General features: G+C 44.7%; 2 protein-coding genes across 3 annotated transcripts; both read right to left on the reverse strand.

The window, feature by feature from the left end:
- Nucleotides 1-3,524: 3,524 nt before the first annotated feature.
- LOC123074747 (uncharacterized) lies at nucleotides 3,525-6,171 on the reverse strand. The gene is made up of 8 exons (XM_044497506.1): nucleotides 5,526-6,171; nucleotides 5,197-5,446; nucleotides 4,905-5,082; nucleotides 4,683-4,781; nucleotides 4,450-4,572; nucleotides 4,140-4,246; nucleotides 3,958-4,030; nucleotides 3,525-3,861 (listed from the first exon to the last, which is right to left on the reverse strand). Exons 1-8 carry the CDS (start codon nucleotides 6,169-6,171, stop codon nucleotides 3,757-3,759), a joined length of 1,581 nt encoding a protein of 526 aa, XP_044353441.1. The 3' UTR covers nucleotides 3,525-3,756.
- Nucleotides 6,062-20,214, reverse strand: LOC123074748 (uncharacterized). 2 transcript variants are annotated; one of them, XM_044497507.1, is made up of 5 exons: nucleotides 20,032-20,214; nucleotides 19,064-19,288; nucleotides 18,506-18,941; nucleotides 6,429-6,721; nucleotides 6,062-6,285 (listed from the first exon to the last, which is right to left on the reverse strand). In XM_044497507.1, exons 1-5 carry the CDS (start codon nucleotides 20,157-20,159, stop codon nucleotides 6,225-6,227), a joined length of 1,143 nt encoding a protein of 380 aa, XP_044353442.1. In that variant the 5' UTR covers nucleotides 20,160-20,214; the 3' UTR covers nucleotides 6,062-6,224. The 2 variants fall into 2 exon arrangements, with proteins under 2 accessions (XP_044353442.1, XP_044353443.1); XM_044497508.1 differs by having other exon boundaries at nucleotides 19,064-19,277; nucleotides 20,032-20,139.
- Between the last annotated feature and the right edge of the window lie 640 nt (nucleotides 20,215-20,854).

Raw genomic sequence — 20,854 nt, forward strand, 5'->3', positions numbered from 1 at the left:
AGACGCCTGATGATACTTTCAAAGAACGCACACCTTGACATGATTTTGAAAGAGTTCAAAATAGATCAGCAAAGAAGGAGTTCTTGGCTGTGTTACAAGGTGTGAGTATTGAGTAAGACTCAAGACCTGACCACAGCAGAAGAGAGACAAAGGACGAAGGTCGTCCCCTATGCTTTAGACGTAGGCTCTACAGTATGCTATGTTGTGTACCGCACATGAAGTGTGCCTTGCCATGAGTTGGTCAAGGGGTACAATAGTGATCCGGGAATGGATCAGATGACAGCGGTCGAACTTATCCTTAGTATCTAGTGGACTAAGGAATTTTCTCGATTATGGAGGTGAAAAGGAGTTCGTCGTAAAGGGTTACGTCGATGCGAACTTTGACACTAATCCGGATGACTCTGAGTAGTAAACCGGATTCGTATAGTAGAGCAAATACTTGAAATGGCTCCAAGTAGCGCGTGGTAGCATCCACAAGATGACATAGATATTCGTAAAGCACACACGGATCTGAAAGGTTCAGACCCGTTGACTAATAACCTCTCTCGCAAGCATAACATGATCAAACCAGAACTCATTGAGTGGTAATCACATAGTGATGTGAACTAGATTGTTGACTCTAGTAAACTCTTTGGATGTTGGTCACATGGTGATCTGACCTATGAGTGTTAATCACATGGTGATGTGGACTAGATTATTGACTCTAGTGCAAGTGGGAGACTGTTGGAAATATGCCCTAGAGGCAATAATAAATAGGTTATTATTATATTTCCTTGTTCATGATAATCGTTTATTATCCATGCTAGAATTGTATTGATAGGAAACTCAGATGCATGTGTGGATACATAGACAACACCATGTCCCTAGTAAGCCTCTAGGAGACTAGCTCGTTGATCAATAGATGGTTACGGTTTCCTGACCATGGACATTAGATGTCATTGATAACGGGATCACATCATTAGGAGAATGATGTGATGGACAAGACCCAATCCTAAGCCTAGCACAGATCGTGTAGTTCGTTTTCTCAGAGCTTTTCTAATGTCAAGTATCAGTTCCTTAGACCATGAGATTGTGCAACTCCCGGATACCGTAGGAATGCTTTGGGTGTACCAAACGTCACAACGTAACTGGGTGGCTATAAAGGTGCACTACAGGTATCTCCGAAAGTGTCTGTTGGGTTGGCACGAATCGAGACTGGGATTTGTCACTCCGTGTAAACGGAGAGGTATCTCTGGGCCCACTCGGTAGGACATCATCATAATGTGCACAATGTGACCAAGGAGTTGATCACGGGATGATGTGTTACGGAACGAGTAAAGAGACTTGCCGGTAATGAGATTGAACAAGGTATCGGGATACCGACGATCGAATCTCGGGCAAGTAACATACCGATAGACAAAGGGAATTGTATACGGGATTGATTGAATCCTCGATATCGTGGTTCATCCGATGAGATCATCGAGGAGCATGTGGGAGCCAACATGGGTATCCAGATCCCGCTGTTGGTTATTGACCGGAGAGTCGTCTCGGTCATGTCTGCGTGTCTCCCGAACCCGTAGGGTCTACACACTTAAGGTTCGGTGACGCTAGGGTTGTAGAGATATTAGTATGCGGTAACCCGAAAGTTGTTCGGAGTCCCGGATGAGATCCCGGACGTCACGAGGAGTTCCAGAATGGCCCGGAGGTAAGGATTTATATATGGGAAGTCTTATTTTGGTCGCCGGAAAAGTTTCGCACTTTATCGGTATTGTACCGGGAGTGCCGAAAGGGGTCCGGGAGTCCACCAAGGGGTCCATCAGCCCCGGGGGGGCCACATGGGCTGTGGGGGGTGCGCCTTGGCCTATATGAGCCAAGGGAACCAGCCCCAAGAGGCCCATGCGCCAACAGATAAGATAAACGGAGAGTCCTAAAGGGGGAAGGCACCTCCGAGGTGCCTTGGGGAGGAAGGACTCCTCCCTGGCCGCACCCTTCCTTGGAGGAAGGGCCAAGGTTGCGCCCCCCCTCTCCCTTGGCCCTATATATAGTGGGGGGAGGGAGGGCAGCAGCAATCCAAGCCCTGGCGCCTCCCTCTCCCTCCCGTGACACATCTCCCTCCTCCCGCAGCGCTTGGCGAAGCCCTGTTGGAGTCCCGCTACTTCCACCACCACGCCGTCGTGCTGCTGGATCTCCATCAACCTCTCCTCCCCCCTTGCTGGATCAAGAAGGAGGAGACGTCGCTGCTCCATACGTGTGTTGAACGCGGAGGTGCCGTCCGTTCGGCGCTAGGATCATCGGTGATTTGGATCACGACGAGTACGACTCCATCAACCCCGTTCTCTTGAACGCTTCCGCATCGCGATCTACAATGGTATGTAGATGCACTCCCCTTCCCCTCGTTGCTAGATTACTCCATAGATTGATCTTGGTGATGCGTAGAAAATTTTGAATTTCTGCTACGTTCCCCAACAAATAGGACTTGAGAGAATATTGATCTTACCTTTAGCTCCTTGTGGGTTCGACACTCCATACTTATCACTTCCATCTTTGGAAATTGCTATGATGATTCCTTGCAATTGGGGATTATCAGAGCAGCGAGAAGACGAGCATAAGAAGAAGCTTCAGAAAGAAGCCAAGAAAGAAAGCAAAAAAGCGGACAATGTGGAGTCATCAAGCAAGCCTAAACTCAAGAGGAAAGTTACTTGTTCATGTTGCAGTGAAGAAGAACACACTATCAAAACTCGTGAGTCATTCCTTGAGTACAAGGCTATGATGGCTGTTAATCTTACAACAAAATGTCAGTTTTGCTCCGAGGAAGGCCACACAATGCAATCATGCATCCAGTTTAAAGCTGCAATGGTGAAAGTCGAGGGACATGCTCAATAGTTAGATTATACTGCTGCAGTTGAATTCATGTATCAGTAACTTGAAGCATACTTTCGAAAAAGACATATTTGTACCATGTAGTTTTACTGAATTTTCTGTCAACTTTATCTGAGATGTTGGTTCATGTTACTGCTCATTAAAACCGCATATGCTAAAAAAGTTGATATTGCTGCAGAAGTGAGGGTGAAAAAAAATGAAGCATTGATATTGTGTTTTGTGGGGAATTAAGAGAGCATGTATTTGAAAAGAAATATTACACAATTTCAGTTATTAAGAAAAAATGTGTTTCTCAAAATGTGTTGATTGCTCAAAAGCATTGGACAAAAAATGAGAATGCTTGTTCTAGCAAGCTAAAATGCTTCTAGTATTATGTCAAAGCTACCAAAATGCTTCTTCCAACAACAATTATCACAAACTGTTGCTCCAAAAAAGAAAATGTACAAAAAATGTTTCATGAGCATGCTTCCTCTAGCAATTCCTTAACATTGTTGCTGACAAAAAGTGGTTGTCGGACAATTTGTGACAAGATAAGGCATCACATACTAGAAAAACAGACATGAAAATATTTGTAACAAAAACTGAGAAGCATTCCATAAAACTTGAAAAGGTTGAGTACCAAGCAGCAAAACTGTTATAATTTGCTTCCAACAAACCACCGCACGGTTATAGCTTCCAAAAAAATCACCGAAACATATAATTATGTTTCCTTACTACAAACTACTGAGAACCATTCCAGCCAAGCAGAGGCTCATAACTGATTTGCTTTACATGGAGTTCATTTGACACAAAAAAGAACATAGCACACTACTGGCAACAATGTATTTCCAAAAACTACAAAGTTGCATCTTCAAAACCGCTGCAATCGCCTTCTTCAATGCTTGATGATCACTTTCTTCAAGCCACTATGATCGCCTTGTGCACATCAGCGGGGCAGACCTTGTTCAACGGATGGAAAAACAGCTTCGAAGCAATGGTCTTCCGCACATCAAGCATATTTTGCTGCATAAGAGAGAAAATGGTGAAAAGAGAACAAACGTATATCGTACAGGCAACACATGAAAAAGTACCCAAAAAAGCATGATTATCTATTTTTACCTTCTTAAAATCTTTCATCCTCTTGCCGTCGAAATTTTCCAAGTACAGTGTTGAAAACAATCCACAATCAAAGCTGTTTCGTGGTGCCGTTCAAAAAATGGGTAGAAAAAAGTTAAAGATTTCTACATAAAAGGACATGTAAACACTACTATTATGGAGGTGTGTGTGTGATTAGAGCTCACTGAGTTGCCTGCTGTGGGTAGTCAAGCAGGGGCCAGTTTGGTTTGAAAGAAGATAAATCCACTTTGAAATCTGGCTCTTCCGTAGCGATCCTCTTGAAATTGGTAAACTGACAGAAATAGGAAACAGTGGCAAAAAAAGTAGGGGCTTTGTCAAACATAAAAGAGTGATGGTAAAAAAAGCTACAACCACTAAAACTTCAGACACATTTGGATTCACCATCAAGATTTTGAACACATGTTCATTGGGGATCTGTTTTTTTCAAATAATGAACAATGAAAACTACAGATAAAAGGATAAAATGTCACTTACCAGATTCCTTGCAGCAACATCAAATTTTCCGTTATCCAATGAGTCAAACATGTTGAATTCCTTGTGCAAGAGGTTAACGACGCAAACAATCCAATGGCCATCGCGAAGGATGGTGAAGAAAAGCTAGAAAAAGAGTGAAGACAAGATAGAGGTTAAATGGAATAAACTTTAAAGCACAAAAAACTAAAGGAAACACAGAAATTGAGTAAAAAAATTGTTGGGAGCAAACTTACTAGGTCAAAAACTGAAATCTGAAAATTTTGGCACGCCCTCCTCAGCTCTCTTGCACAAACACTTGGATCAAAAACTTCTGGGTGGACAGAGAGTTGAAGCTGCAACACACATGGGCATAGAAAAACATAAGAAAAAGTGATGGAGAAATTTTGCAATAGGGCATACTAAAAAACTCTAGAAAAATGATGGCACTAAATGGGAGCAACAAAAGATGAACTAACGATCATTAAAACAGAGAAAGCAAATTTCTTCTGCTTATGTGAAGACGACAACTGTTCAATGTTGAAGGTTTCGACGAATAAAGACATGACTTCGTTGCATATCTGAGCGCGTGGCTTCAACGACTTCTGAAAGTTCGTGTAGGTAATGTGGAAATCACCATTCCTAATGAAAGGAGGCCTGCAACAAGAAGGATGGAAACCACAGTAGTTAGGAGCGTTTGAAAAGATGAAAATGTAATAAATAGGAGATAACAAAATGGTGGAAGCAAAATTTAGAGAAGATGATACTTACTCAATTTCCCCTCTCTTCATCTTCTTCATCTTGTACCTCTTCATGACATAGTACTGGTACATTGCTTCCGTCTTCGAATCTGTCTTGATTTTCTTGTACTTTGATCCAGCCGACATTGGACTCCCTAATCTTTTCTTGCTCTTGAGCTTCTTCTCGTCCTTGCTCTTCAACTTCTCCTCGTTGAGGTCGGGACTTGGTTCCCTGCTGCTAACTAGAACAACTGGCTCTTCTTGTGGTTTTGATGGTCCATCTGAAAAAAGTAAAAAAAGATTTTCCAGAAAATGTTGTGAGGAGAGATTTGTTCAAAGATAAAACATGGCAGGGCATACCGGCAGTCCCGCTTGATAATGGAGCCACAGAGGTTGGTGTGACATCATACACTGGAACTTCTGCTTCTGTTGAGATTGGAGCCTGAGGAGTGACATAAAAAACATCACAAGACTTTGGTGTTGTAACAGTGTTGCCATGGGTTGGAGCATTCGAGTTCGCATCTACATTTGGGACACTGATCCACCACTCATATTCCTCAGTGCCCTCTTGGAACACACTCATTGATGGAACATCACTCCAATGTCCAGCCACACTAGTCGGCACAGAGTGATTGCGCTGGCTGAGTTGGTGACCATGCTCAGTATCTTCACCACTGGACACTTTCTCCTTTGCAGTCTCAAAACATTGTGCAAGGTTCTCACTGACAACAGCACTAGTTCCTATGCCCAGCTCAACCACATCGCCTCCATTAGGCTCATGAACAATGCTACTTGCACAGTTGCTTCGAGCTCCTTCAGCTGGCTCAAACACCTTGTCAGTTGTTGGCTCATCTACGACCTTCTCCCTAGAACTTTCCTTGCTACAACCATGACCATCTGACTTGTCTACAACATTGCTGTGAGGAAGCGATACATCAAAGGTAACATCCACTGCTTCTTGAGAACTTGACGAAGCAACATGAACATCTTTGAGAAGCTGCTCCATTCGCTTGCAATGTATTGCTTGCAACACTTGCCTGTAAGAACTTGGAGCCCCTTTTAACTTTGCATCATATAGTTTTGTGTGCTTGTCGTAGATTGCAGCCATATGTGATGGGAGCTGAAAAAATGTATGGCAAAATGAAGTGACAGTCGTCAGTAGGGATGCAACTTACCATATGATGGAACTAAAAAAATATAAAATGTAGAAAGGTATGTGACAAAATTAAACAACAAAAATAAAAACAACAAAAAAAATCTCACCTCAAGCACTGCCCCAAATGGTGCCGGGTTTTGAAGGCAATCATCCAGCGAACCACACACATCTTCGTCGGTGCTTTTGCCATTATCCGTTGGGTTGCTACCTTCCGTAGGGTTCTCTTCTCAGCCACGTCATCTTGGTTATCATTAATGTTTATATTTCCAGCTCCACAATCTTGAGTATCATCACAATCCGGGCTGTCCGAAACCTGCTGATCTTGAGCAACTTCACTGTTGTTGCCTACCGGGCCTTGGGCAGGCAATGCTGCGTATGGTATCTTTGACAGAGGGCGAAACTACAGGACACAAAGCAAAAAGAAACAAGAATTAAACCATGAGTACACAAGCAAAAATAAAGAAGGTAAAAATTGGGAAGAAACAATGCTGCAATGGATGAGGGAAGTAAACCACACAAAAAACTTACACGACACTTCCCGAATGAGCCTTTGCCCAAAGAAAGCTTATTCTTGTCAAAGTCCAACACAAGATCAAAGTCAATCTGATGCACAAAGCAAGCCCTTGGAAGAGAATAATTCAATTGGTGCTCGTTGATGGCAGCTTGAAGAAATATCAAATGGTCCATGTAAATAACGTGAATAAGAAGACTGTTGGAAATATGCCCTAGAGGCAATAATAAATGGTTATTATTATATTTCTTTGTTCATGGTAATTGTCTATTATTCATGCTATAATTGTATTGTCCGGAAATCGTAATACATGTGTGAATACATAGACCACAACTTGTCCCTAGTAAGCCTCTAGTTGACTAGCTCGTTGATCAACAGATAGTCATGGTTTCCTGACTATGGACATTGGATGTCATTGATAACAGGATCACATCATTAGGAGAATGATGTGATGGACAAGACCCAATCTTAAGCATAGCATAAAAGATCGTGTAGTTTCGTTTGCTAGAGCTTTTCCAATGTCAAGTATCTTTTCCTTAGACCATGAGATCGTGCAACTCCCGGATACCGTAGGAGTGCTTTGGGTGTGCCAAACGTCATAACGTAACTGGGTGACTATAAAGGTGCATTACGGGTATCTCCGAAAGTGTCTGTTGGGTTGGCACGGATCGAGACTGGGATTTGTCACTCCGTGTGACGGAGAGGTATCTCTGGGCCCACTCGGTAATGCATCATCATAATGAGCTCAATGTGACTAAGGCGTTAGTCACGGGATCATGCATTGCGGTACGAGTAAAGAGACTTGCCGGTAACGAGATTGAACAAGGTATTGGGATACCGACGATCGAATCTCGGGCAAGTAACATACCGATTGACAAAGGGAATTGCATACGGATTGATTGAATCCTCGACACCGTGGTTCATCCGATGATATCATCGTGGAACATGTGGGAGCCAACATGGGTATCCAGATCCCGCTGTTGGTTATTGACCGGAGAGGCGTCTCGGTCATGTCTGCATGTCTCCCGAACCCGTAGGGTCTACACACTTAAGGTCCGGTGACGCTAGGGTTGTAGAGATATATGTATGCGGAAACCCGAAAGTTGTTCGGAGTCCCGGATGAGATCCCGGACGTCACGAGAGGTTCCGGAATGGTCCGGAGGTAAAGATTTATATATGGGAAGTCTTATTTTGGTCGCCGGAAAAGTTTCGCGCTTTATCGGTATTGTACCGGGAGTGCCGAAAGGGGTCCGGGGGTCCACCAGCCCCGGGGGGCCACATGGGCTGTAAGGGGTGCACCTTGGCCTATATGGGCCAAGGGCACCAGCCCCAAGAGGCCCATGCGCAAGAGATAAGAAAAAAAAGGGAGAGTCCTAAAGGGGGAAGGCACCTCCGAGGTGCCTTGGGGGGGAAGGACTCCCCCCTGGCCGCACCCTTCCTTGGAGGAAGGGGCAAGGCTGCGCCCCTCCCCTCTCCCTTGGCCCTATATATAGTGGGGGGAAGGGAGGGCAGCAACATCTAAGCCTTGGGCGCCTCCCTCCTCCCCTGCAACACCTCTCTCTCTCTCTCTCGCACAAGCTTGCGAAGCCCTGCAGGAGACCCGCTACATCCACCACCACGCCGTCGTGCTGTTGGATCTCCATCAACCTCTCCTCCCCCCTTGCTGGATCAAGAAGGAGGAGACGTTGCTGCGCCGTACGTGTGTTGAACGCGGAGGTGCCGTACGTTCGGCACTCGATCATCGGTGATTTGGATCACGGCGAGTACGACTCCGTCATCCACGTTCATTGGAACGCTTCCGCTCGCGATCTACAAGGGTATGTAGATGCACTCCTTCCCTTCGTTGCTAGTAGACTCCATAGATGCATCTTGGTGAGCGTAGGAAATTTTTAAATTATGCTACGATTCCCGACAGTGGCATCATGAGCCAGGTCTATGCGTAGTTACTATGCACGAGTAGAACACAAAGTAGTTGTGGGCGTTGAGTTTGCCAATTCTTCTTGCCGCTACTAGTCTTTTCTTGTTTCGGCGGCATTGTAGGATGAAGCGGCCCAGACCGACCTTACACGTACTCTTACGTGAGACAGGTTCCACCGACTGACATGCACTAGATGCATAAGGTGGCTAGCGGGTGTCTGTCTCTCCTACTTTAGTCGGAACAGATTCGATGAAAAGGGTCCTTATGAAGGGTAAATAGAAATTGGCAAATCACGTTGTGGTCATACGTAGGTAAGAAACGTTCTTGCTAGAAACCTACAAACCACGTAAAAACTTGCAACAACAATTAGAGGACGTCTAACTTGTTTTTGCAGCAAGTGCTATGTGATGTGATATGGCCAGAAGATGTGATGAATGATATATGTGATGTATGAGATTGATCATATTCTTGTAATAGGAATCACGACTTGCATGTCGATGAGTATGACAACCGGCAGGAGCCATAGGAGTTGTCTTTATTATTTTGCATGACCTGCGAGTCATTGAATAACGCCATGTAAATTACTTTACTTTGTTGCTAAACGAGTTGGCCATAGAAGTAGAAGTAATCTTTGGCGTGACAACTTCATGAAGACACAATGATGGAGATCATGGTGTCATGCCGGTGACAAAGATGATCATGGTGCCCCGAAGATGGAGATCAAAGGAGCATGATGATATTGGCCATATCATGTCACTATTTGATTGCATGTGATGTTTATCATGTTTTTGCATCTTATTTGCTTAGAACGACGGTAGCAAGTAGGATGATCCCTTATAATAATTTCAAGAAAGTGTTCACCCTAACTGTGCACCGTTGCGAAGGTTCGTCGTTTCGAAGCACCACGTGATGATCGGGTGTGATAGATTCTTACGTTCGAATACAACGGGTGTTGACGAGCCTAGCATGTACAGACATGGCCTCGGAACACACGCAATACACTTAGGTTGACTTGACGAGCCTAGCATGTACAGACATGGCCTCGGAACACGGAGGACCGAAAGGTCGAGCATGAGTTGTATAGAAGATACGATCAACATGGAGATGTTCACCGATCTTGACTAGTCCGTCTCACGTGCTGATCGGACACGGCCTAGTTGAACTCGGATCATGTTTCACTTAGATGACTAGAGGGATGTCTATCTGAGTGGGAGTTCATAATCAGATGAACTTCATTATCATGAACATAGTCAAAAAGTATTTGCAAATTATGTCATGGCTTGCGCTTTAGTTCTACTGGTTAAGATATGTTCCTAGAGAAAATTTAGTTGAAAGTTGGTAGTAGCAATTATGCGGACTGGGTCCGTAAACTGAGGATTGTCCTCATTGCTGCACAGAAGGCTTATGTCCTTAATGCACCGCTCGGTGTGCTGAACCTCAGCGTCGTCTGTAGATGTTACAAAAACATATGACATACACGTTTTGATAACTACGTGATAGTTCGGTGCGGTTTAGAATTGTGGCACCAAAGACGTTTCTGAAACATCGCAGAACATGTGAGATGTTCCGAAGACTGAAATTGAGATTTCAGACTAGTGCCCACGTCAAGAGGTATGAGACCTCTGACAAGTTTCTTAAAGCCTGCAAACTAAGGGAGAAAAGCTCAATCGTTGAGCGTGTGCTCAGATTGTCTGAGTGCCACAATCGCTTGAATCGAGTGGGAGTTAATCTCCCAGATGAGATAGTGATAGTTCTCCATAGTCACTGCCACCAAGCTAGTAGAGCTTCGTGATGAACTATAACATATCAAGGATAGTTATGATGATCCTTGAGCTATTCGCGATGTTTGACACCGCGAGAGTAGAAATCAAGAAGGAGCATCAATTGTTGATGGTTAGTAAAACCACTAGTTTAAGAAGGGCAAGGGCAAAAGGGATACTTCATGAAACAGCAAGTCGTTTGCTGCTCTAGTGAATAATCCCAAGGTTGAACCCAAACCCGAGACTAAGTGCTTCTGTAATGAGAGGAACGGTCACTGAAGCAGTACTACCCTAGATACTTGGTAGATGAGAAGGCAGGCAAAGTCGACAAAGTATATTGGATATACGTTATATGAATGTGTACTTTACTAGTACTCCTAGCAGCACCAGGGTATTAGATACTGGTTCGGTTGCTAAGTGTTAGTAACTCGAAATAAAAGCTGCGGAATAAATGGAGACTAGCTAAAGGTGAGATGACGATATGTGTTGGAAGTGTTCCAAGGTTGATGTGATCAAGCATCGCATGCTCCCTCTACCATCGAGATTTGGTGGTTGCGCTGAACATGATTGGATTATGTTTACCGCAAAACGGTTATTCATTTAAGGAGAATAATGGTTACTCTGTTTACTTGAATAATACCTTCAATGGTCTTGCACCTAAAATGAATCTCGATCATAGTGATACACATGTTCATGCCAAAAGATATAAGATAGTAATGATAGTACCACATACTTGTGGCACTGCCACTTGAGTCATATTGGTGTAGAACGCATGAAGAAGCTCCATGTAGGTGGATCTTTGGACTCACTCATTTTTGAAAAGATTGAGACATGCGAACCATGTCTATTGGTATATATGCATGAAGAAACTCCATACAGATGGATCGTTTGGACTCACTTGATTATGAATCACTTGAGACATGCAAATCATACCACATGGGCAAGATGACTGAAAGGCCTCGTTTTCAGTGAGATGGAACAAGAGAGCAATTTATTGGAAGTAATACATTTTGATGTATGCAGTCCAATGGATGCTGAGGCATGCAGTGGATATCGTTATGTTCTTACTTCACAGATGATTTGAGTAGATGCTGAGTGTATTTACTTGATTAAACACTAGTCTGAATTATTGAAAGGTTCAAGCAATTTCAGAGTGAAGTTAAAGATCGTCGTGACAAGAGGATAAAATGTCTGTGATATGATCATAGAGATGAGTATCTGAGATACGAGTTTGGCACACAATTGAGACATTGTGGAAAGTGTTTCACAATTAATACCGCCTGGAACACCATAGTGTGATGGTGTGTCCGAACATCATAACTGCACCCTATTGGATATGGTGCATACCATGTTGTTTCTTATCAAATTACCACTATCATTTATGGGTTAGGCATTAGAGACAACCGCATTCACTTTAAAAGGGGCACCACGCAATTCCGTTGAGACGACACTGTTTATAGAAACCTAAGTTGTCGTTTCTTAAAAGTTTGGGGCTGCGATGCTTATGTGAAAAAGTTTCAGGCTGATAAGCTCGAACCCAAAGCGGATAAATGCATCTTCATAGAATACCCAAAAACAGTTGGGTATACCTCCTATCTGGAAGCAAAAGTAATTGCTTCTAGAAACGAGTCCTTTCTCGAGGAAAAGTTTCTCTCGAAAGAATTGAGTGGGAGGATGGTGGAGACTTGATAAGGTTATTGAACCGTCGCTTCAACTAGTGTGTAGCAGGGCACAGGAAGTTGTTCCTGTGGCACCTACACCAATTGAAGTGGAAGCTTATGATAGTGATCATGAAACTTCGGATCAAGTCACTACCAAACCTCGTAGGATGACGAGGATGCGCACTACTTCAGAGTAATGCGTGATCCTGTCTTGGAAGTCATGTTGCTAGACAACAATGAACCTACGAGCTATGGAGAAGCGATGGTAGACCCATATTCCGACGAATGGCTCGAGGCCATGAAATCCGAGATAGAATCCATGTATCAGAACAAAGCATGGACTTTGGTGAACTTGCCCGATGATCGGCAAGCCATTGAGATAAATGGATCTTTAAGAAGAAGACAGACATGGACGGTAATGTTACCTTCTATGAAGCTCGACTTGTGGCAAAGAGTATTTTCACAAGTTCAAGGAGTTGACTACGATGAGTTTTTCTCATCCGTAGCGATGCTTAGGTCCGTCGGAATCATGTTAGCATTAGCTGCATTTATGAAATCTGGCAGATGGATGTCAAAACAAGTTTCCTTACTAGTTTTCGTAAGGAAAGGTTGTATGTGATACAATCAGAAAGGTTTTGTCAATCCTAAGGATGCTAAAAGGTATGCTAGCTCCAGCGATCCTTCTATGGATTAGAGCAAGCATCTCGGAGTCAAAATATACGCTTTGATGGAGCGATCAAAGTTTTTGGGTTTATACAAAGTTTGTTAGAAACTTGTATTTACAATAAAGTGAGTGGGAGCGCTACAACATTTCTGATAAGTATATGTGAATGACATATTGATGATCCGAAATGATGTAAAATTTCTGGAAAGCATAAAGGGTTGTTTGAAAGGAGTTTTTCAAAGGAAGACATGGATAAAGCTGCTTACATATTGGGCATCAAGATCTATAGAGGTAGATCAAGACGCTTGATGATACTTTCAAAGAACGCACACCTTGACATGATTTTGAAAGAGTTCAAAATAGATCAGCAAAGAAGGAGTTCTTGGCTGTGTTACAAGGTGTGAGTATTGAGTAAGACTCAAGACCTGACCACAGAAGAAGAGAGAGAAAGGACGAAGGTCGTCCCCTATGCTTCAGACGTAGGCTCTACAGTATGCTATGCTGTGTACCGCACATGAAGTGTGCCTTGCCATGAGTTGGTCAAGGGGTACAATAGCGATCCGGGAAAGGATCACATGACAGCGGTCGAACTTATCCTTAGCACCTAGTGGATTAAGGAATTTTCTCGATTATGGAGGTGGAAAGGAGTTCGTCGTAAAGGGTTACGTCGATGTGAACTTTGACACTAATCCGGATGACTCTGAGTAGTAAACCGGATTCGTATAGTAGAGCAATTATTTGAAATGGCTCCAAATAGCGCGTGGTAGCATCCACAAGATGACATAGATATTCGTAAAGCACACGGTTCTGAAAGGTTCAGACCCGTTGACTAATAACCTCTCTCACAAGCATAACATGACCAAACCAGAACACATTGAGTGATAATCACATAGTGATGTGAACTAGATCGTTGACTCTAGTAAACTCTTTAGATGTTGGTCACATGGTGATGTGACCAGTGAGTGTTAATCACATGGTGATGCGAACTAGATTATTGACTCTAGTGCAAGTGGGAGACTGTTGGAAATATGCCCTAGAGGCAATAATAAATGGTTATTATTATATTTCTTTGTTCATGGTAATTGTCTATTATTCATGCTATAATTGTATTGTCCGGAAATCGTAATACATGTGTGAATACATAGACCACAACCTGTCCCTAGTAAGCCTCTAGTTGACTAGCTCGTTGATCAACAGATAGTCATGGTTTCCTGACTATGGACATTGGATGTCATTGATAACGGGATCACATCATTAGGAGAATGATGTGATGGACAAGACCCAATCTTAAGCATAGCATAAAAGATCGTGTAGTTTCGTTTGCTAGAGCTTTTCCAATGTCAAGTATCTTTTCCTTAGACCATGAGATCGTGCAACTCCCGGATACCGTAGGAGTGCTTTGGGTGTGCCAAACGTCACAACGTAACTGGGTGACTATAAAGGTGCACTACGGGTATCTCCGAAAGTGTTTGTTGGGTTGGCATGGATCGAGACTGGGATTTGTCACTCCGTGTGACGGAGAGGTATCTCTGGGCCCACTCGGTAATGCATCATCATAATGAGCTCAATGTGACTAAGGCGTTAGTCACGGGATCATGCATTGCGGTACGAGTAAAGAGACTTGCCGGTAACGAGATTGAACAAGGTATTGGGATACCGGCGATCGAATCTCGGGCAAGTAACATACCGATTGACAAAGGGAATTGCATACGGATTGATTGAATCCTCGACACCGTGGTTCATCCGATGAGATCATCGTGGAACATGTGGGAGCCAACATGGGTATCCAGATCCCGCTGTTGGTTATTGACCGGAGAGGCGTCTCGGTCATGTCTGCATGTCTCCCGAACCCGTAGGGTCTACACACTTAAGGTCCGGTGACGCTAGGGTTGTAGAGATATATGTATGCGGAAACCCGAAAGTTGTTCGGAGTCCCGGATGAGATCCCGGACGTCACGAGAGGTTCCGGAATGGTCCGGAGGTGAAGAATTATATATAGGAAGTCCAGTTTTGGCCACCGGGAAAGTTTCGGGGGTTATCGGTATTGTACCGGGACCACCGGAAGGGTCCCGGGGGTCCACCGGGTGGGGCCACCTGTCCCGGAGGGCCCCGTGGGCTGAAAGTGGAGGGGAACCAGCCCCTAGTGGGCTGGGGCGCCACCTTGGGCCTCCCCCTCATGCGCCTAGGGTTGGAAACCCTAGGGGGGAGTTCCCCCTTGCCTTGGGGGGCAAGGCAACCCCTTCCCCCCTTGGCCGCCGCCCCCCCCCTTGGAGATCCCATCTCCTAGGGCTGCGCACCCCCCTTGGGGGCCTATATAAAAGGGGGGGAGGGAGGGCAGCACACTACAGCCTTTGGCGCCTCCCTCCTCCCCTGCAACACCTCTCTCTCTCGCGCAGAAGCTCGGCGAAGCCCTGCCGGAGAGCCGCTACATCCACCACCACGCCGTCGTGCTGTTGGATCTCCATCAACCTCTCCTCCCCCCTTGCTGGATCAAGAAAGGAGGAGACGTCGCTGCACCGTACGTGTGTTGAACGCGGAGGTGCCGTACGTTCGGCACTCGGTCATCGGTGATTTGGATCACGGCGAGTACGACTCCGTCATCCACGTTCATTGGAACGCTTCCGCTCGCGATCTACAACGGTATGTAGATGCACTCCCTTCCCCTCGTTGCTAGTAGACTCCATAGATGCATCTTGGTGAGCGTAGGAAAATTTTAAAATTATGCTACGATTCCCAACAGTGGCATCATGAGCCAGGCCTATGCGTAGTTACTATGCACGAGTAGAACACAAAGCAGTTGTGGGCGTTGAGTTTGCCAATTCTTCTTGCCGCTACTAGTCGTTTCTTGTTTCGGCGGCATTGTAGGATGAAGCGGCCCGGACCGACCTTACACGTACGCTTACGTGAGACTGGTTCCACCGACTGACATGCACAAGTTGCATAAGGTGGCTAGCGGGTGTCTGTCTCTCCTACTTTAGTTGGAACGGATTCGATGAAAAGGGTCCTTATGAAGGGTAAATAGAAATTGGCAAATCACGTTGTGGTCATACGTAGGTAAGAAACGTTCTTGCTAGAAACCTACAAACCACGTAAAAACTTGCAACAACAATTAGAGGACGTCTAACTTGTTTTTGCAGCAAGTGCTATGTGATGTGATATGGCCAGAAGATGTGATGTATGAGATTGATCATATTCTTGTAATAGGAATCACGACTTGCATGTCGATGAGTATGACAACCGGCAGGAGCCATAGGAGTTGTCTTTATTATTTTGCATGACCTGCGTGTCATTGAATAACGCCATGTAAATTACTTTACTTTGTTGCTAAACGCGTTAGCCATAGAAGTAGAAGTAATCGTTGGCGTGACGACTTCATGAAGACACAATGATGGAGATCATGATGATGGAGATCATGGTGTCATGCCGGTGACGAAGATGATCATGGTGCCCCGAAGATGGAGATCAAAGGAGCATGATGATATTGGCCATATCATGTCACTATTTGATTGCATGTGATGTTTATCATGTTTTTGCATCTTATTTGCTTAGAACGACGGTAGTAAGTAAGATGATCCCTTATAATAATTTCAAGAAAGTGTTCACCCTAACTGTGCACCGTTGCGAAGGTTCGTTGTTTCGAAGCACCACGTGATGATCGGGTGTGATAGATTCTAACGTTCGAATACAACGGGTGTTGACGAGCCTAGCATGTACAGACATGGCCTCGGAACACACGCAATACACTTAGGTTGACTTGACGAGCCTAGAATGTACAGACATGGCCTCGGAACACGGAGGACCGAAAGGTCGAGCATGAGTCGTATAGAAGATACGATCTGTTGGAAATATGCCCTAGAGGCAATAATAAATGGTTATTATTATATTTCTGTGTTCATGATAATAGTCTTTTATTCATGCTATAATTGTATTGTCCGGAAATCGTAATACATGTGTGAATACATAGACCACAACCTGTCCCTAGTAAGCCTCTAGTTGACTAGCTCGTTGATCAACAGATAGTCATGGTTTCCTGACTATGGACATAGGATGTCATTGATAACGGGATCACATCATTAGGAGAATGATGTGATGGACAAGACCCAACTTAAGCATAGCATAAAAGATCGTGTAGTTTCGTTTGCTAGAGCTTTTCCAATGTCAAGTATCTTTTCCTTAGACCATGAGATCGTGCAACTCCCGGATACCGTAGGAGTGCTTTGGGTGTGCCAAACGTCACAACGTAACTGGGTGACTATAAAGGTGCATTACGGGTATCTTCGAAAGTGTCTGTTGGGTTGGCACGGATCGAGACTGGGATTTGTCACTCCGTGTGACGGAGAGGTATCTCTGGGCCCACTCGGTAATGCATCATCATAATGAGCTCAATGTGACTAAGGCGTTAGTCACGGGATCATGCATTGCGGTACGAGTAAAGAGACTTGCCGGTAACGAGATTGAACAAGGTATTGGGATACCGACGATCGAATCTCGGGCAAGTAACATACCGATTGACAAAGGGAATTGCATACGGATTGATTGAATCCTCGACACCATGGTTCATCCGATGATATCATCGTGGAACATGTGGGAGCCAACATGGGTATCCAGATCCCGCTGTTGGTTATTGACCGGAGAGGCGTCTCGGTCATGTCTGCATGTCTCCCGAACCCGTAGGGTCTACACACTTAAGGTCCGGTGACGCTAGGGTTGTAGAGATATATGTATGCGGAAACCCGAAAGTTGTTCGGAGTCTCGGATGAGATCCCGGACATCACGAGAGGTTCCGGAATGGTCCGGAGGTAAAGATTTATATATGGGAAGTCTTATTTTGGTCGCCGGAAAAGTTTCGCGCTTTATCGGTATTGTACCGGGAGTGCCGAAAGGGGTCCGGGGGTCCACCAGCCCCGGGGGGGCCACATGGGCTGTAAGGGGTGCACCTTGGCCTATATGGGCCAAGGGCACCAACCCCAAGAGGCCCATGCGCAAGAGATAAGAAAAAAAGGGAGAGTCCTAAAGGGGGAAGGCACCTCCGAGGTGCCTTGGGGGGGAAGGACTCCCCCTTGGCCGCACCCTTCCTTGGAGGAAGGGGCAAGGCTGCGTCCCCCCCCTCTCCCTTGGCCCTATATATAGTGGGGGGAAGGGAGGGCAGCAACATCTAAGCCTTGGGCGCCTCCCTCCTCCCCTGCAACACCTCTCTCTCTCTCTCTCTCTCTCTCTCTCTCTCGCAGAAGCTCGCGAAGCCCTGCCGGAGACCCGCTACATCCACCACCACGCCGTCGTGCTGTTGGATCTCCATCAACCTCTCCTCCCCCCTTGCTGGATCAAGAAGGAGGAGACGTTGCTGCGCCGTACGTGTGTTGAACGCGGAGGTGCCGTACGTTCGGCACTCGATCATCGGTGATTTGGATCACGGCGAGTACGACTCCGTCATCCACGTTCATTGGAACGCTTCCGCTCGCGATCTACAAGGGTATGTAGATGCACTCCTTCCCTTCGTTGCTAGTAGACTCCATAATGCATCTTGGTGAGCGTAGGAAATTTTTAAATTATGCTACGATTCCCAACAAAGACAAAATATAATATATCACACACAATAAGAAAAAGATGTGCTTACAGAAAACAAAAACATGTCGCGATAGATAGAAAAATTCCAAAAAGAAAGAAGTATACCGCGAGCATAGGGAAGCAGCCCCCAACCCAGAATGAAGAAGTAGCCTGTGATTTTATCTTGTCCTGGCACTTCTTGACCTCTCTCATTGCAACACTTAAAACATGTTCATCCCAAGCAAATTCAGTAACCTTGTCCATTTCTTCAAGGCTTTCCAAGTACTCTAGTGGCACCATGTTGCCAGTGCTTGGATTTAAAACTGTTGCAAGCGCTAAGAGCACCCATGACCTCTTCGTAGTATCGCCATCATCATTCCTAGCTCGATGAAGCACATCCACTGTATGCGCAATTGAAGCCCTGCCATTCTTGTGATAAATGTTGTGGAGCTCACAATGCTCATGTCTCTTGAAAAGCTCAACTGGTCTGTTGCCTGATGGGATATTGAAAACCTTCTTCACCATGTCTCGAGTAAACACAATGACCTTAGTCCGACTCAGCCTGAAAACCCCAAAAAATGTATTCATTGGTTGCTATCAACATGACCTAAAAAAGAAAGAAAGTATATGTTGCAGACATGATGCATGAGAAAAAAGGAATAAGAAAGGAGGTGGGTGCAATACCTGAGCTCACGACTGTCAGTGTCAATGTTCATTGTTAACCATTCCATCAGATCATGTGGCACTGTGAAAGGCGAGATGCTCGTGAGATCACCGAAGGCAGTTTCATTTATGTAGCGCCTCTTGCTAGGATTAAGTTTTATCTTCGCAACTTCGCGCAAGTGTTTTGCTGTGAAACGTTGGCTGAATGCAGTATCAGACTCCATTACTTCTTCGTCTGACATGTAGCTGCAAAAATCAAAATGAATAAAAAATGTATTGGGTACAAACACCATTGTACAATTACTACAGAAAGTGATGGGCATTCGATTCCAGCATACTCAACATCTACCAAGCATAACAATGAAGCAAAAAAATGAGCATTCCTTTCTTGCAATTACTTAAGAGTGGGTAAATCCAGAAAAACTAAACAATTAGCCGTGCGACACAATCAAGTCAAAGAAAAAAGTCTAAAACAATTACATGCAGCAAAACACTATAAGATGGAAAAATCTTGTCTGAATATAGAAATAAAACAAACAATAAGGCTCTGACTACACTGACTTTCATCTAAAAAACCTAATCTAAACAACAAATACAGGAAGAAAACCATAACTTGACTAACCAAATAGCAGCATCACAAAAAAGACCATTGAGAATCTAGTCCTCCAACTCTGAAATCTCATCCCCTACCTATAAAAATCTCGTCCCCTACCTCTAAAATCTCAACTATAAAACCTAGCTACAACATGGAACCAAATTAATCCGATCTACACAACAAACCCTAGATTAAATGGGGGATGAATTTGGCGGCATGAAGGGAGTAGCGGCTCAACTGAAACCCCTGAACAAACAACAGATCTATACTATGCATTCGACCCGGATGTACTCATCCAACGCTGGAAACTGCTGGGATTAACTGCGAAATGAACCGCTAAAAGGAAATCATGCAAGCGGAGGAGAAAAATGCTGCGAACTGCAGGGCACCATACCTCTCGTCCGCCGCTGCAACTACAGGGGGGTCGTGTAGCTCGGCGCCGTGGCCGACGGTGCTCACTACCGCCCGAACCTCCGGTTCCCTTGTCGTCCCGGCAACATCCATCTCTCCCACCCCCGCCATGATTCTGGATCTCGCAGTCGCCTGCGTTGTTGCCAAAGCTAGAGAGGGATGGGGATGAAAGCAGATGGGACGACCGAGCTCACGAGGGTGGGAGCAAAAAAAACACCTAGGGCACGCGCGTCCACACCCCCGTCAGAAAGCATCCTGACCGTACGATGCGCCGCGATCCGACGGCGCGCGAGACGGTCGCTTGGACGGCTGCGTGCATCCGGATGAGAATGAGTGTTTTCCAAGTGAATACTGCTCCCTGTGCGTGTTAAATTGCCCCATTCTTGACATAGAAAAAGCAAAAACGACATAAGGAAGATCTTATGTTTTTTAGTATGTTCTTGAATCATACTGTATTAATTTAGCGATCTATATGGGGCAAGAGTGTTGGACATACAATGTTGAAAATGAATAAATTATAGAAAGAAATTTTGGAGTACTACTTACAAATGGAGTGCATTTAAAGAAATTAAAAACGTGCACACAACACAAGTATGATTGAAAGTAAGGCAACAAACAGAAATTCTCGAGAAAAAAACAAGCGGACATTCTCAGAATCAAAAGGCATTGTATCAAATCTAGAATTCTCTCATCCATTTTGTGCTTTCTCGCTTGCTTCTTGCATTACCATTTTTAAAGCCTGCGTAGATCTCTTAGTAAAACCTTCTTTGATTTGGTTCTTTCAGTAAGATACCGAACATGCTCTC

Source organism: Triticum aestivum, chromosome 3D (assembly GCF_018294505.1).
Source record: "Triticum aestivum cultivar Chinese Spring chromosome 3D, IWGSC CS RefSeq v2.1, whole genome shotgun sequence".
Taxonomy (NCBI): domain Eukaryota; kingdom Viridiplantae; phylum Streptophyta; class Magnoliopsida; order Poales; family Poaceae; genus Triticum; species Triticum aestivum.